We start from the raw sequence: 16,722 nt of genomic DNA, 5'->3' as shown, positions 1-16,722 counted from the left end.
CCCCGCTTGCTGCAACTGGAGAAAGCCCTCGCACAGAAACGAAGACCCAACACAGCCAAAAAATAAATAAATAAATAACTAAAATTAAAAAAAAAAAAAAAAAGGGCTTCCCTGGTGGCGCAGTGATTGAGAATCTGCCTGCCAATGCAGGGGACACGGGTTCGAGCCCTGGTCTGGGAAGATCCCACATGCCGCGGAGCAACTGGGCCCGTGAGCCACAATTACTGAGCCTGCGCGTCTGGAGCCTGTGCTCCGCAACAAGAGAGGCCGCGATAGTGAGAGGCCTGCGCACCGCGATGAAGAGTGGCCCCCGCTTGCCACAACTAGAGAAAGCCCTCGCACAGAAACGAAGACCCAACACAGCCATAAATAAATAAATAAATAAAGAGGATGCATTTCAAATAGTAAAAAAAAAAAAAAAAGTTTAAAAAAAAAAAAAAAAAAAAACCAAAACATTTAAAAAAAAAAATTTAAAAAAAAAAAAAAAAAAAAAAAAGACATAACGGTATTGACAAGGATGTGGAGAAATTGGACCCCTCATATAGATTTGGTGGGAAGATGTAAAATGGTGCAGTCACTTTGGAAATAGTCTGGCAGTTTCTCAGAAGATTCAACATAGAGTTACAAGGTGACCCAGTAATTCCACTCCTAAGTAAAGAGATATGAAAGAGAAACGAAACATGAAAACATGTCCACACAAAAACTTGTACACACATGTTCATAACAGCATTATTATGAAATAGCCAAAAAGTGGAAACAAACCAAATGTCTGTCAGCTGACGAATGGATAAATCAATGTGGTATGTCCATACAGTGAAATATGATTTAGCAATAAAAGGAATGAGGGCTTCCCTGGTGGCGCAGTGGTTGAGAATCTGCCTGCCAATGCAGGGGACACGGGTTCGAGCCCTGGTCTGGGAAGATCCCACATGCCGCGGAGCAACTAGGCCCGTGAGCCACAACTACTGAGCCTGTGCGTCTGGAGCCCGTGCTCCGCAACAAGAGAGGCCGCGATAGTGAGAGGCCCGCGCACCGCGATGAAGAGTGGCCCCCGCTCGCCGCAATTAAAGAAAGCCCTCGCACAGAAATGAAGACCCAACACAGCCAAAAATAAATAAATAAATAAATTTATAAAAAAAAAAAAAAAAGGAATGAAGTACTGATTCATGCTATAAAACGGATGAACTTGAAACTTTATGCTAAGTGAAAAAGCCAGACACGGGAATTCCCTGGCGATCCGGTGTTTAGGACTCTACACCTTCACTGCTGAGAGCCCAGGTTCAATCCCTGGTCAGGGAACTAAGATCCCGCAAGCTGCAGCACTGCCAAAAAGGAAAAAAAAAAAAAAAAAAAGCCAGATACAAAAGACCACATATTATATGATTCCTTTTTAAAATATTTTATTTATTTGGTTGCGAAGGGTCTTAGTTGCGGCAGGCAGGCTCCTTAGTTGTGGCATGCGGGAGCCTTAGTTGTGGCATGCGAACTCTTAGTTGTGGCATGCACGTGGGATCTAGTTCCCTGACCAGGGATCGAACCCAGGGCCCCTGCATTGGGTGCGTGGAGTCTTATCCACTGCGCCACCAGGGATTTGCTTTCCCTGATTGCTTTTGTAATGAAATGTCCAAAATAGGCAAATCTATAGAGACAGAAAGCAGATTAATGGTTGTCCACGGCTGGAGGTGGGGGGTGTGGAAGGAAATGGAGAGTGACTGGGGAAAGGACCTGGGATTTCTTTTCGGATGATGAAAATGTTCTAAAATTGAAGGTAGTGATGGTTACACAACTCTGTGAGCATACTGCAAACCATTGAATCGTGCATGTATGTGAGTGAGTTAGGGACTCCCCTGGTGGCGCAGTGGTTAAGACTCTGAGCTCCCAATGCAGGGGGCCCAGGTTCGATCCCTGGTCAGGGAACTAGACCCCACATGCATGCCACAACTAAGAGTTCACATGCCACAACTAAGGAGCTGGCGAGCCGCAACTAAGGAGCCCGCCTGCTGCAACTAAGATCTGGCACAACCAAATAAATAAATAAATTTTAGGGCTTCCCTGGTGGTGCAGTGGTTAAGAATCTGCCTGCCAATGCAAGGGACACGGGTTCAAGCCCTGGCCCGGGAAGATCCCACATGCCACGGAACCACTAAGCCCCTGTGCCACAACTACTGAGCCTGCGCTCTAGAGCCTGCAAGCCACAACTACTGAGCCCACGCGCCTAGAGCCTAGAGCCTGTGCTCCGCAACAAGAGAAGCCACGACAATGAGGAGCCCACGCACCGCAACGAAGAGTAGCCCCTGCTCACAACTAGAGAAAGCCTGCGCACAGCAAGGAAGACCCAACGCAGCCAAAAATAAAAACAAATTTTTTAAAATAAATAAATAAATTTTAAAAATAAATGAGTGAACTATGTGGTGATTTGAATTATATCTCAATAAAGCTGTTACCAAAAAAATTTAGAAGAATGACATGGCATTCACTGTGTGTTAGCTCTGGTGATGGGGGTGGCGGTGGCTGAGGGCAGCTACTAGAAACATGCAGTGTATATTATCGTGAAGCCTTCTGTTTTATAGGATCTCCTGTATCGAAGATCTAGGTCACTAGTGGATTATGAAAATGCTAATAAAGCACTGGATAAAGCAAGAGCAAAAAATAAAGATGTTCTGCAGGCTGAAACGTCCCAACAATTATGTTGTCAGAAATTTGAAAAAATATCTGAATCCGCGAAACAAGGTACTCTTATATTAACCTCTAATCATAAGGTATGTTTTAGACTATTATATAAATAGTTAATCCTAATTTGTTTTGTTCACAGAGCTTATAGATTTTAAGACAAGAAGAGTTGCTGCATTCAGAAAAAATTTAGTGGAACTGGCAGAGTTAGAACTGAAGCATGCAAAGGTAGTATCATATTAAAGATTTAATAATTTAAGTGACTTATAATTTAGAAATGAGTCAGTTATGAAACTTTATACTAATTTTAAAAAGAGAGAATCTTAGAATTGAGAGGGATTTTAAAGGTTATCTAACTTAAAACAAGAAAAATATCTATAATGTCTCTAATGGTCAGCTTTGCAAGACTCTAGTACCTAATATGGAAAGACAGTATCATTTTTTGACTAGTTGTTAAAAAAAAAAATCTTACTTAATAAAAACATCACTTAAAATTTTATTTAACATTTGCCATCTTCAAAGGGACTGAAATTTTAAAATGTATTCAAAATTCCCCAAACTATAAATATTAATGAAATTTTCAAAAACTTTTACATGTTATTTCATGATAAATTTATACCAGTTATAAGTCTAAAGTTATTAAAGCTTAAAACTACACTGAGATTTTTGGTATACTCTATAATGAGCACAAATTTACTTCTGTGTAACTTTGACATAAGTTTAATTCCTCTTTCACAGTTTACCCTTCAGGTATTTAAATCCTTCATATTCTCTATACATCTTCTTTTCTCCATGCCAGACATCCTTTGGCTAAATATTTTTCATCCCATACACCTCAACAAGATTTTTAATGTATTACTGCCCTACTGTCATTGCTCTTTTAAAATATTGTACCTGAAAATGGAAACACATTTACATACATAGAATGATTATTGTTCACATTTCTTCTTACAGCATGTTTTATTCTTTTTTTTAAACTAATTTTTATTGAAGTATAGTTGATTTACAATGTGTTGGTTTTGGGTGTACAGCAAAGTGATTCAGTTATATATATATGTATATATCCTTTTTCAGATTCTTTTCCCATACAGGTTATTACAGAATATTGAGTATAGTTCCCTGTGCTATACAGTAGGTCCTTGTTGTTTATCTGTTTTATATATAGTAATGTGTATGTTACTCCCAAATTCCTAATTTATCCCTCCCCTCCAAGCATGTTTTATATGTATAAGATATGGGGTTTTTTAACTGCCATATTGCACCAGCTTGATTTGGCTATAATCACACTTTTGTTCTCTCTTTCTCTTATAAGTCACTTCTTGAACCTCTGCCCTGTGGTTGTGTGTTTAATTTTTTTAGTAATTATTTTCATTTTTGTGGTAAAAAACACATAAAATTTACCATCTTAACCATTTTTAAGTGTACAGTTAAGTAGTATTAAGTATATTCATGTTGTTGTACAATGGCTCTCTAGAACTTTTTCATTTATTGAGCACTTATTTAAAAAATGTAATTGCAGGCCACGTTTATGTCTGTTAAATTTAAGCTTGCTCGTCTTAGCCCAGTGCATCGAGATCTTTTGGAAACTGGGGTTTGATAATATAGTATTTGACTATTATACTAGTTTATCCTCTCAAGTGATGGACATTTGTAATTTGTATGAACTCCCTTTTATGTCTTCATCTAAGTTTTGATTTGAAAGGTTGATCAGGATTAAAGGAATCAATATTTGTTAACCTACCTTTTGAAAGTAAGTGGCATCAAAAAAAATGTAGTTCCCTTCCTTTCTATACTAATTGATATTAACTGATTAATTAATATTCTTTGGTTATATTTATTTGGATAGTTATGAATTCATTTATACTATTATCAACCATTATTTTTCCCATTTTATCTGTGAAGGACATAAGGAGTATCAAGTTACTCATTAAAATCAAGGTGTACGTTGTCTGATTTGCTGGGCTAATAACCCTGTCAGAAGAAAATGCGTGGGCCTCCCTGGTGGTCCAGTGGTTAAGACTCTGCATTTCCACTGCAGGGGGCGTGGGTTCGATCCCTGGTCGGGGAACTAAGATCCCGCATGCCATGCAGTGTGGCCAAAAAAAAAGGAAAAAAAAGAAAATGTTTTGATAAGCCTGGCATAATTTATTCTTATTGAGCCTGTGTTGTTTTCCAGTGTTCACTGTTTTTGTTCTTTTTAAAGAGGTTATAAACTATCAAAGATTTTGTTATAGATTAAGGAGGGGTTGACAGACTACAACCTGTTTTGTACAGTCTGTGAGCCAGGAATGGCATTCATATTTTTAAATGATTATAAAAAGATCAAAAGAATAATATTTCATGACATGTGATAATTGTATGAAACTCAAATTTAACCTATTAAGGTTTATTGGAATACAGCCAAGCCTATTCACTTAAGCGTATTCACTTATGCTTTGTCTATGATTGCTTTCATGCTACTACAGCAAAGTTGAGTAGTTGAAACAGAGACCAAATGTCTCTCAAAGTCTAAAATGTTTACTATTTAATAACCCTTTACAAAAAAAGTTTGCTGACCCTGCTTTAGATTGATGTCAGCCTCTGGTTTCCAAGATTCTGTACTTCTCCAAATTCTTCCTGAAATGTGTTCTCTGTGTTCAAATTTCTGATAGCTCTTCTAGTCCAGTGGTTCTTAACTGGTGGTGATTTTGCCCCCCAGGAGACATTTAGCAATTTCTGGAGACATTTGTGGTTGTCGCATCTAGGGGTGGGGGGGGTCACTGCTGGTGTGTAGTGGGTAGAGGCCAGGAGTGCCGCTCAACATCCTACAATACACAGACAGCCCCCTCGAGGAAGGATCACACAGCCCAAATGTCGGGAGTGCTGAGGTTGGGCAACTCTACTCTGTTTCTTAATGATTTTGTAAATCTGAACAAAGTCTCATTTTGGACCCAGGATCCACATAAATTATTCCAAAAAGAGTAGATAATAGTTAAATGTACAGCAAGATGGTTTGAAACTACTTTGGATTTTATTTATTTAACTGGTGTATATGTCTTTGCCACATAATTGAAATCTAGTTATAACAGAAAACTAGGTAGTTAGGTCACTTTTGTGTCCTTGAAAATAGGCTCAGATTCTTTATTAATAAGGAAGTAAAAAATGTGTGATAAGAGCAGTTAAAAAAAAAAAAAAGTGATGAGCCAACTGTGAGGGTGTGATGTGAGTCCCTGTGTACCCCATTGTAGTTGCAGAGTTAGGTCCACTTTTAGGCGGGGGCAGTTTGGCAGGTGTCAGCCTGCAGAATGTGCATCCTGTGACTCAGCGGTCCCACTTGAGGAATATACCTGTAAGTATATGTAAGAAGGTAATTTCATAACTGTAGACAGGCTCAAAGTCATTTGTCACAGTTCTGTTCTTATACTGGTCAAAAATTGACAGTAACTTGAACACCTAAAAATGTTTAATGTTTATTTTTCACTTAATTTTAGATTTTCAGGAACATTGCAAGGAAAGTACAAAGAATTCCTGGATACTCTTCACCCAGATTCCCCAAATGTGCATATTATCGCATATGCTTTGTCCTTTTCCCTCCCTTCCTCCCCGTTTCTCTTTACACACACACACACTCACACTCACACACACACCCCTATACACACCTATTTTTGTCTTAAACCATATGAATAAGCTGCAGATATGCTTCTTCCCTCTTATACATTTCAGTGTGAATTTCCTAAAATCAAGTAATTATTCAGTACAGTTATAAAGTTGAGGAAATTAATATCAACGTAATTCTGTTATCTAATCCAGAGGCCTTTATTCACGTTTCCCCAGTTGTCCCAATAATGTCCTTAATGGCAAAAGGAAGTTCAAGAGAATGTGTTGCATTCAGTGCACATGTCTTCTTAGACTTCTGTAATCTGGAAAAGTTGCTGAATCTTTGTATTTCGTAACATTGGACACTGTTAAAGCACAGGCCTATAGAATGCCCCTCACTTTGGGTTTGTCTAATTAGTGGGTTTAGGTTGTGCACTTTGGACAGGAATTCCACCCAGAAGGGATGTCAGATCTTCTTGCTGCATCACGCAGGAGGAGGCACATGCTGTTGATCAGTTGCCTTACTGGCAACGTACAACTTTGATCATTTGCTTAAAGTGATGTCTGCAGGCTTCACAGTGGCAAAGTTGATGTTTTATACTTTGGATTAAGAAGTATTCTGTGGGGAGGTACCCGAGACTGTTAAATACCCCATCACTTAACCAGCACTGACCAATAAAACTTTGTGCCAGGGTGGAAATGTTCTGTAATCAGCACTGTCCAGTATGGCTGGCAGTAGTCATGTGTGGCTGTTGAAGACTTGAAATGTGGGTAGTGCAACTGAGGAACTGAGTTTTTATTTAATTTTAATGAACAAATTTTAATTATGCAGCTGCATATAGCTGATGGCTACAGTATTGGCATTTTAGTCCCATACTGCTTTTGGCATCCATTCATGATTTTTGCTTGAGTCAATTATGATGATGATCACCAAATGGTCATTTTCTAATTCCATCATTCTTTATACATTTTAGTTGACTTTCTACTCTAAGGAGGAGGTTTTCCTTCATTCCTGTTTATATGTTAATGTAACCTAAATATACTTAAATTTGCCTTTATATGCCTCTAAATATGGATGCCAGTTCACATGTTTTACAAATGGGCATTTAAGTATGAATTTTATAGAACACTTCTGTATGTAATCTTACTGTTTTTATAAAAAGTGCTATAAATCTAATGCTATATCTTAATGGCTAAAGGAATGTGATAAGAACCTGTCTTAAAATCAGAACATACTCAGTGGTTTAATCTGCGTACAAAGGGCAGGCATATTTTATAACCCTCACTAGAGCATGTCAAATATTAATATTGGTCTAGATGGAAATTTACTGAACAATGTGGTATGTGGAAAATATTGTGCATGGAACAAATTCTGTAATTTTACATCTTTAAACCTTTATTTCTGTATAATGACTTTTCAAAATTCTGATATCTTAAATGTAAAGTTATGTGATTTCTAATACTGTATATTTTCAGTAAGAGTCTTTCACACTGTTTGAACTTCATTTATTTTCCCTCCCTTTTTAGGGTAACCTACAGTTGCTGCAGAACTGCCTGGCAGTGTTAAATGGAGACACATAAGCCACACTCTGCCTTCCAGTTAAAAAGGGCTGCCTTCCGTCAGATTTTATTTTTTTTCTTAATGATGCTAGACATTTACTGCTCACTGGAAACAAAAGAAACAGCTGACAAAGTGCATCTACTCTCCTCCCTTTTTCTGAGAAACAATGGCGCGGTGCCGCCCTCGGGTGCTGTGGGCTGCACGGTGGGACCTGCGCGCCTGCGCCGCAGACAGTTGATGATCATCCGCGCCCTCCTCCTCTTCAGAAGCCCAAAGTACTGCCTTTTTTTAAGTAGCCTCTAGAACTGTGTTTATTTTATGAATAGTATTCCTTATGGCTGCCAATCTTATTTACCTTTAAGTAATTTCTGAAGTTTAAGCCTTTCAAAATACGTTGTGTAAACAAGATAAGGATTGCCGTTACCTTTTTTTAAATTTTGTTTTAAAAAAACATTGTACACCACCTTAGTTCACTCTTGTATCCTGGTAAAGCATCTTAATGAGACTTATTTTTAATTAATGAACGTTTCTTAGAAGTTTTGGGACAGACTACATAATCTTTATAACTATGATTTCTGAAGAAAAGCAAATGCATTAGTATGTTTGCCTTAAACTTGTAGACTAAACGAACTATTGTCAAATAAACAGTGATAACAGTAATAGTTTTTTAACTCTGTGGTCACTCTAAAATTTGGAGTAGCTATAATCTACTCCTATATTATGCTTTTACAGTGCAGGTCTCAGTTTTTCTTTTTTCTTATTTCTTTTAAAATGGCGTATCGAACCAAGTTCACCACTTTACAAAAGAATGAACTGCTTCTCTGTGTGCTTTTAGCACTTCATATAAGATGGAATTGGGCAGAGACAGGTTAGAGACAGCTGTTTCTAAAACAGGAACAGAGAGTATGGTCTGTTGCGCTTTCCAGGATTCCACCCCTAGTTCAGCTAATTAACCGTGCAACATACACCAGTGTATAGACTGGTATGTAGAGAGAGAGAGGCGTGCTATAGGGAACAGCACTTGTCAGTGGGGAAAGAGTTGGAATATTTGGAATAAAAGTTGCAGTACAAAAAGGATACTGTCAGTAGCTACATTACAGATATATTATTGGCCTTCCTAATGTGAACGAACATTGTTATTCCTAGATTAAAATTAGATTGCGTGGTTGGATTTTTCCACACTAAGTTGTTTCCCATGTGGAAACCACAGGCATCTGGGTTGGTCACCCTTCCACCACGTTCCTAGTTTGTTTTCCCAAACCGTTTTTAAGAACACCTGCCTGGTTCTCAGGACTAGTCGCTATGATTCCAGCCTTTTCTGCTGCATGTCTCTTGCCTCACGGGTGTGCTGGGTCAGTGTTTCTCTCTTTTATTGACGTTCCTCATTGCGTTTGACCTGTTGATGTTTGTGTTGCCTGAGAGATTGTTTTGTCCTCCATGTCCCCTTCACTGGTGAGAATATGCCCCTGCGATGCCCACCACTGGGTGAACGTGAGGTGGAGGGCCCTAGTTTCTGGATTTGGGGGCAGTCCCTTCAGTGGCTGCCCTTCTGGCCTCAGACCACAAGGGTTCACTCGACCTCTCTGCCTTTTTCTCTACCGTGAAAGACATACTGACCTACCTCACAGGGGTGTTGTGAGGATTAATAAATGTTGGTACAGTGCTTTGGAAATGTGAAGATGCTGTGTAAATGCTAAAAAAATAGCAAGTTCAGAGCAAAAAGCTACACAGTTTTTCACACATCCGTCAGCGAATGTGTTTCTACCGAGGTGGCCTTTTTCTGGGAAGGAAGTACAGTGGAAAGTACATCCCTTGGCCCTTTGGTTTACTGACGGGGTGGGCGGAGACAGGAAGCAGCAATTGTGTGTTGCACATGAGTGTGGGGAGGGGAGGGGTGCTTACTAAATACGTGTATTCGTGAGTTGATGACTGTCCAGGGGTCTTCTCACTAACAAAACGTACAGATCAGGGAAAGAATGTATGCTAACTCCGTCGAGGTCATACGGGAGGGATTTACTTCGTACGTCCAGAACAATTGAGAGGTTGATTCCACAGCTCACTGCTAGTCCCTGATGAAAATAGCCAGCCCTGGTGAGTTGTGGCATTCATAAAACTTCTTAACCCTCTCCTGCCTGAGGGCCGCAAAGGTGCGACCGGAAGACGCCTAGTGGCAGAGACAAGCCAGCAGTGGACAGTCTGGGGTTTCCCTCGGATGATGCTTTATGCTCTGAGACGGAGGAAGAGGAGCAACACAGGCTGCGGGAATGGCCTGGGGAGTCAACGCTGGTTGCGGTGGGAAGCAAGGGACTGAGGGATTAGGAGTTTATGCGGTGAGAGTGGAGGATGGCAGGAGAGGAAATCTGTGAGAAAAAAGAAAGTGTGTCAAGCGTAGCTGTAGGTCAGCGAGGCTGCAACTGGGTGAGAAAGTGTATACAATATTCTTAATGTTCCGTAGTGAAACTATGTAAGTTGAGGTCAAAATGATGTTTTTCTTCCGGTGGGGAGGGGGGGGTTTAAGAGGAAAACTGCCGAGAGGCGCAGAGCTGTTCAATACTGTAAAAATAAGAAGTGAGGGTCTTCCCTGGTGGCGCAGTGGTTAAGAATCCGCCTGCCAATGCAGGGGACACGGGTTCGAGCCCTGGACCGGGAAGATCGCACCTGCTGCGGAGCAACTAAGCCCGAGTGCCACAACTACGGAGCCGGTGCTGCCCAACAAGAGAAGCCACCGCAATGAGAAGCCCCCGCTCGCCGCAACTAGAGAAAGCCCGCGTGCAGCAACGAAGACCCGACGCAACCAAAAATAAAAAAATAAATTTATAAAAAATAAAAAGAGTGAAATTCGGTGTTTCGCTGCTTCTGGACAGAAGAGTACCAGTATCAGCTCACCAACCCTCGGCTCGGACATTCCCGATGACATAGGAAAAGCGGAGCCCGGGTTCGAGACCTGGTCGGGGAAGATTCCTCATGCCACGGAGCAACTAAGCCCGTCCACCGCAACTACTGAGCCTGCGCTCTAGAGCACGTGAGCCACAACTGCTGAGCCCACGTGCCTAGAGCCCATGCTCCGCAACAAGAGAAACCACTGCAATGAGAAGCCCCCTGCTCACCACAACTAGAGCAGGCTCGCGCGCAACAACGAAGACCGAACGCAGCGAAAAATATATATATATCTATAAACTCAGTTTTATAGATTAGATACATAGAGCAAATTGGTGGCTGCCAAGGGTGGATACTGTGGGAGGTTGATAAAATTTGTGGTAGGGCATGTCAAAAGGTACAAATCCCAGTCCTAAGTAACTCATGAGGACATAATACACAGCATGATGACGAAGGTTTAAAAAAAATAAATAAATAAAAAAATAAACCTACAAAAAACAGGAGAGCACAAACGCAGTCCCCCACTACCGTGAATTATGCACTTGCGTTTCCTACACTTGGGGAAATCACAATGGTCAACATGCGCAGTGCAATGGATAAGCCTGGCTCTGGTTATGATTAATCGTACCTGGACTCAAAGCGAAACGCTGCTGAGAACGTTTGTTTTGTTTTTAAGCCTGACATCAGTAAGTTTTACACGTATGTGTATATAGACACGTATGTTTCTTTGGCCATGCCCGTCGGCTATCGGCATCCTACTTTCCCAACCGGAGACTGAAGCCAGGTCTATGGCAGTGGAAGTAAACAGTCGTCACTACTGGGCTCTCAGGGAAGACCGTGGTTTCTTTTCTTCTATTCATTAAACTAAGTCATTCTTAACATTGTAATAACAGGTTCCGGTATACAGCTTCTGATGGTTCTCCATCGGCCGTTACTTTAACATATCGAATATAACGTTCTACACTGTAAATCTTGGTTACTTACCTATTTCACATGTAGTATTCTGTCCCTCGTAAGTCCCATACTCCCTACTTAGTTCTCCGTAACTCTCTGCTCCCGAGGGCGGTGGGGGTCTGTTTTCAGAAAGTAAGCAGAACATACATATATCACTTGCCGCATTTCACAGGAAGTGGCGTAACTGACATTTTACCCATGTTTAATTTCCTTGGTATATATAATAAGCTGCTTTCGCTCACACTACGGCAAACGGCAGTATGTGCTACCGTTCATTCTGCGTTCCGTACGGGCCCACTCCGGCACTACCATACAACGCTCAGACTATTAATAAACACCCCACAAAGCCCAATAGTAGAAAACGCTCAGCAGTTGGGAAAACAACAATCTACACAAAAAGACTACCGTTCAACTGCGGTTCATTACACAGCTGAGAACACTGCAGTCTTTCCACACCAACACGGTGCGTACACCCCCGTCGGGAAAAGATTATGGACAGACGTTACAGCACTTGCAACCACCCGGAAACCTTAAAGTAGATGCCAAAAGCCGATATTGCAATGGTGTACGCTAACCATTGAACAGCTGATAACAAAAACTACTCTATCATTCAACCAACACAAACACCAGGGGAAAGCGCGAACGCAGTCCCCCACTACCACAAATTATGCAGTCGAGTTTCCCACATTTGGGGAAATCGCAGGGGTCAGCACATCCGGAGTGCAATGGATAAGCCTCGCCCTGGGAAAACCACCTTCGTGATCATGGTATCTCCCCTGCCAGGTAAGTATGAGTCTCTCACCCACCCTCGCCCCACACCCTCGCGATCGCCCACCTCTTCACGCACGCTCACTTCCCTCACGCCCTCTCCGCGCCCTCCGCCCCTGCATGCCTCTACGCTCCGGCATCGCGCACCCCGAGAACAACCTCGCGAGTCCTCGGCTGTCCACACGCAGGACGCGGAAGCCCAGCCGGAGTGGGACCAGGAGCTTCTGCGCGCCTCTCTATCTGCATACGCCACGCCCCTCTCCGGAAGTCCCGCGCCTCTAGTCTTTCCCCAAGCCGGCTGAGGACAGCAGGGAGAACGCAGAAGGGATCTGCTCAAGAGTCTTCGACTTAAAATGAACATTAGGTTCTTGTTTAAACTCAGATTGAGGGGTTTCACTTTTCGCACCGTCTATGTCTAACCTTTTCCCCATTGGGAAATCGCTATGTTTGGGGGCAGTTAGCCCTCAAGCGGCTTTCTAGTCTGTTACTTTCTCTTTGGCTTGTGTGGCCTCGAGGAGTTTAGGGCAGGTTTCCTTGATCTCCAGGTTTCTCTAGATATGACCCAAGCGGAGTGGGACCAGCAGCCTCTGTGCGCCTCCTCATCTACATACGCCACGCCCCTGCCGGGACCTTTTCGGCGTCCCGTTCTTTCCCGCGGGAGATAACGGACCTACTAATTCCCGACCGAGATGCGCCGGTATCTCCGGAGGGAGGGCGTGGGCGAGCGGCGACGAGTCGGGACCTGGAGGGGGGACCCGGGAAGACAGGAGCTCGCGGCGCCCGGCGCCCTGCAGTTCAGGAGCAGGTCGGAGCTCGGGTGTGGTCTCACCTTCCTTTCAGTGAAAATGACACGGAACAGAACGTCAATCAAATATGTTAAATAGTTTAACATGAAACATGAAACGTCATCAGTTTAACGTGAAATTGTTTTAGTCCTCATCCATGATCTTTCGTTCAGATTATGTAGTAATCGAATCTCGCAACAGCAAAGAAAAACGAACAGAGACTATCAGGGCAAAGTGTTCCTGCAAGGGGTAGATGTGTGGGCTGCGAAGGGGTGTTGAATGGTCTCCGAAAATCGAATGCACGGAAATGTCGCGTTTTCGTCCTGAGGGACTAGGCTGCCTCTTTCAGCCGCCCGGATTTGTCTTTTCCTCTTCCATACGTGAAGATTCTTTCTCGAGATCAAGTGGATCCTCCCCAGACGTGAACAAAACGATTCAACTATTGTGTGTCGACTTCCAGTGGACCTTGTGCTGCGTTATACTATTGTGGTCGGTGCTACGTAGCAAAGCGAGGCTAGACACAGGACTGGAGACTATAGGGTCAGGGAAGGTTTCCTGAGGTCCTAACTGCGAAAAGATCAGAGGAAACGTATTGTAGCACCCTTTTTTCTTTTTCTTTTCTTTTCTTTTCTCTTTTTTTTTGGCTGCGCCGTGGGGCATGCGGGATCTTAGCTCCCCAACCAGGGATGGAACCCACGCCCAGCGGCAGTGGAAGCGGGGAGGCTTAACCACACCACTGGACCGCCAGGGAAGTCCTAAGCACCCTTTTCTGATTACTGGTTGTCTCAGGAAGTTTCCTTTCTTAGTGTGTATTTCCTAAAAATAGAGCATTTTCTTATATAACCCCAGGATAATTATAAAAATCAAGAAATTAACATGGGGGCTTCCCTGGTGGCGCAGTGGTTGAGAGTCTGCCTGCCAGTGCAGGGGACGCGGGTTCGAGCCCTGGTCTGGGAGGATCCCGCGTGCCGCGGAGCAACTAGGCCCGTGAGCCACAGTTACTGAGTCTGCGCGTCTGGAGCCTGTGCTCTGCAACGGGAGAGGCCGCGATGGTGAGAGGCCCGCGCACCGTGATGAGGAGTGGCCCCCACTTGCCGCAACTAGGGAAGGCCCTCACACAGAAACGAGGACCTAACACAGCCATAAATAAATAAATAAAATTTAAAAAAAATAAAAAACAAAAATGGATACCATTTAAAAAAAAAAAAGAAATTAACATGGATGCAATATTATTATTTACTCTATAAACATTATTCCATTTCTATCAAGTGTCTCAGGAATGTCCTTTATAGCAAAGGAAAATTCAAAATCACATGTTGCATTCTGTATCCTGTCTCTTAACCCATTTTAATCTGAAATAATCCCCAGGCCCATCGTTTTATTTCATTATGCAGTCATTTTTGAAAATTACAGGCCAGTTATTTTGTAGAATATCCTTGGTTTTTAGGTTGTCCTGCATTCACATTCAAGTGCGCATTTTTGACACGTAGACGACATAAATGGTACTGTATCTGTTTACATGTTGACTTATGTCCCTCCAAAAAAATATATATATATGTTGAAATCCTAACCCCTGATACCTATGAATGCGACCTTATTTGGAAGTAGAATCTTTGCACATACAATCAAGTTAAGGTGAGGTCAGTACAGTGGGCCCTAATCCAATATGAATATTGTCCTTATAAGAGGAAAATGCCATGTAAGGACAGAGACACGTAGGGATAACGCCACGTGAGGACAAAGCACAGATTGGAGTGATGTAGCTGCAAGCTAAGGATTGACTGTCACCACTAGAAGCAAGGAAGAAGCAAGGAAAGATTCTACCCAGAATCTCGGAGGGAGCAGGGCCCCGCTGACACCTTGAGTTTGGACTTGTAGCTTCCAGAACTGTGAGAGAATAAATTTCTGTTGTTTTAAAACCACCCAGATTGTGTTACTTTATTATGACAGCCCTATCAAATTAATCCAGTGTCCTCCTCTGGGCATCACACTGCAGGCACGTGAAGTCAGTTTGTTCAGTTATTGGTGGTGTTAACATTGATTACTTGGTGAAGGTGGTGTATCAGTTATCCACTGCTGTGTAACAAACTACCCTAAAACTTAGTGATTTAAAATAGTGACCATGTTATTTGCTCACCATTCTTTGGGTCAGCAACTGCAGCTGGGCTGAGCCGGGCAGTTCTGCAGCTGTGATGTAGGACCACTCGTGCAGCTGCAGTCAGCTCGTGGGACAGTGGGGCGGGTCAGTCTGAAGGCCCTCAGTTGACATGATTCATCTTCACTCCCGTAATTTCATCCTCCAATAGGCTAAGTCAGGCTTCTTCTCATGGTGGTCTCAGGACAGCAGGTGAGAGCGACTCCCAACGAGCAACTGTTTTTCAGTCTTCTGCTTCCATCGCATTTACTAATGTTCCATTAGCCAAAGCAAGTCACATAGCCAAGCCCAGAGTCAACATGGGAGGGTGCTGCAGAAGAACATGGTACCGGGGCCAGTATTGTAACCCTCTGCCACTGGGGGTGTTCACCAGGTTTGCCCCTCGTAATTATTAAGTAATTTGTGTGGAGATAATTGAGGATATGTAAATATCCGTTACAAAACCTTAACCCAATAATAGTTTTTAGTATCCACTGTTGACTTGCATTATGGTTGCCAGATGTTGATTTTCTAATTCTGTCCTTCATTCCACATTTCTTAGTTGGCATTCTGTTGTAAGGAAGAAGTTTCCTTCCTTCCCTATGTAATCAACGTGAACTCATGGCTGTGTTTAGTTGTCTATAATCCATGACTGTTTTCATTTATTTTGATGTTTGGTTGTTCTCATACTGGGCCTATGAAAGACCCTTCAGGTTGGCTACTGTGTCCTTCTGACATGTCCATATAATTTTTGGAGCCTTTTCTGGCACAAGATATTCCAGGCTCATCTTGTACCTTCCCTGACTCCTGGAAATCATCTGTTTCTCCAAAGAGCCCTGGTTCTTTTTAGTGGAGAATGACATTTAGAAAGCAGGATCAGGACAGTGGGTTTCCCTACACATATCTATATCTATTAAAAATAATGGGCCCAGGAATAAAGACGCAGACGTAGACACTGGACTTGAGGACACGGGGAGGGGGAGGGTAAGCTGGGACGAAGTGGGAGAGTGGCATGGACATATATACACTACCAAATGTAAAATAGATAGCTAGTGGGAAGCAGCCGCATAGCACAGGGAGATCAGCTCGGTGCTTTGTGTCCACCTAGAGGGGTGGGATAGGGAGGGTGGGAGGGAGACGCAAGAGGGAGGAGATGTGGAGATACCTGTATATGTATAGCTGATTCACCTTGTTATACAGCAGAAACTAACACACCACTGTAAAGCAACTATACTCCAATAAAGATGATTTAAAAAAAGAAGAAAAAAAGGGGGCCCAGGTACTTCCCTCGTGGCACAGTGGTCAAGAATCCGCCTGCCAATGCAGGGGACACGGCCTCGAGCCCTGATCCGGGAAGATCCCACATGCCGTGCAGCGACTAAGCTCGTGCGCCACAC

General features: G+C 42.7%; 1 protein-coding gene, 1 long non-coding RNA gene and 2 other non-coding genes across 4 annotated transcripts in view; 1 reads left to right on the top strand and 3 right to left on the bottom strand.

Moving 5' to 3' along the window:
- SNX6 (sorting nexin 6) overlaps nt 1-8,467 on the top strand; it is a 54,860-nt gene extending 46,393 nt beyond the window's left edge. The window contains exons 12-14 of the mRNA XM_036842568.1: nt 2,571-2,730; nt 2,813-2,898; nt 7,774-8,467. Coding sequence (XP_036698463.1) covers nt 2,571-2,730; nt 2,813-2,898; nt 7,774-7,827 — 300 coding nt within the window. The 3' untranslated portion in view covers nt 7,828-8,467. The remainder of the gene's footprint in view (nt 1-2,570; nt 2,731-2,812; nt 2,899-7,773) is intronic.
- LOC118890166 lies at nt 4,717-12,626 on the bottom strand. The gene is made up of 3 exons (XR_005018694.1): nt 12,474-12,626; nt 11,669-11,757; nt 4,717-5,996 (listed from the first exon to the last, which is right to left on the bottom strand). It is a non-coding gene; the product is annotated as an uncharacterized LOC118890166 (long non-coding RNA).
- On the bottom strand, nt 11,181-11,346 carry LOC118891487. The gene has a single exon (XR_005019055.1). It is a non-coding gene; the product is annotated as a U1 spliceosomal RNA (small nuclear RNA).
- LOC118891397 lies at nt 12,266-12,429 on the bottom strand. The gene has a single exon (XR_005018980.1). It is a non-coding gene; the product is annotated as a U1 spliceosomal RNA (small nuclear RNA).
- Nucleotides 12,627-16,722: the final 4,096 nt, after the last annotated feature.

This window comes from Balaenoptera musculus, chromosome 2 (genome assembly GCF_009873245.2).
Source record: "Balaenoptera musculus isolate JJ_BM4_2016_0621 chromosome 2, mBalMus1.pri.v3, whole genome shotgun sequence".
Lineage (NCBI taxonomy): Eukaryota > Metazoa > Chordata > Mammalia > Artiodactyla > Balaenopteridae > Balaenoptera > Balaenoptera musculus.
This window is presented reverse-complemented; position numbering and strand designations above follow the sequence as displayed.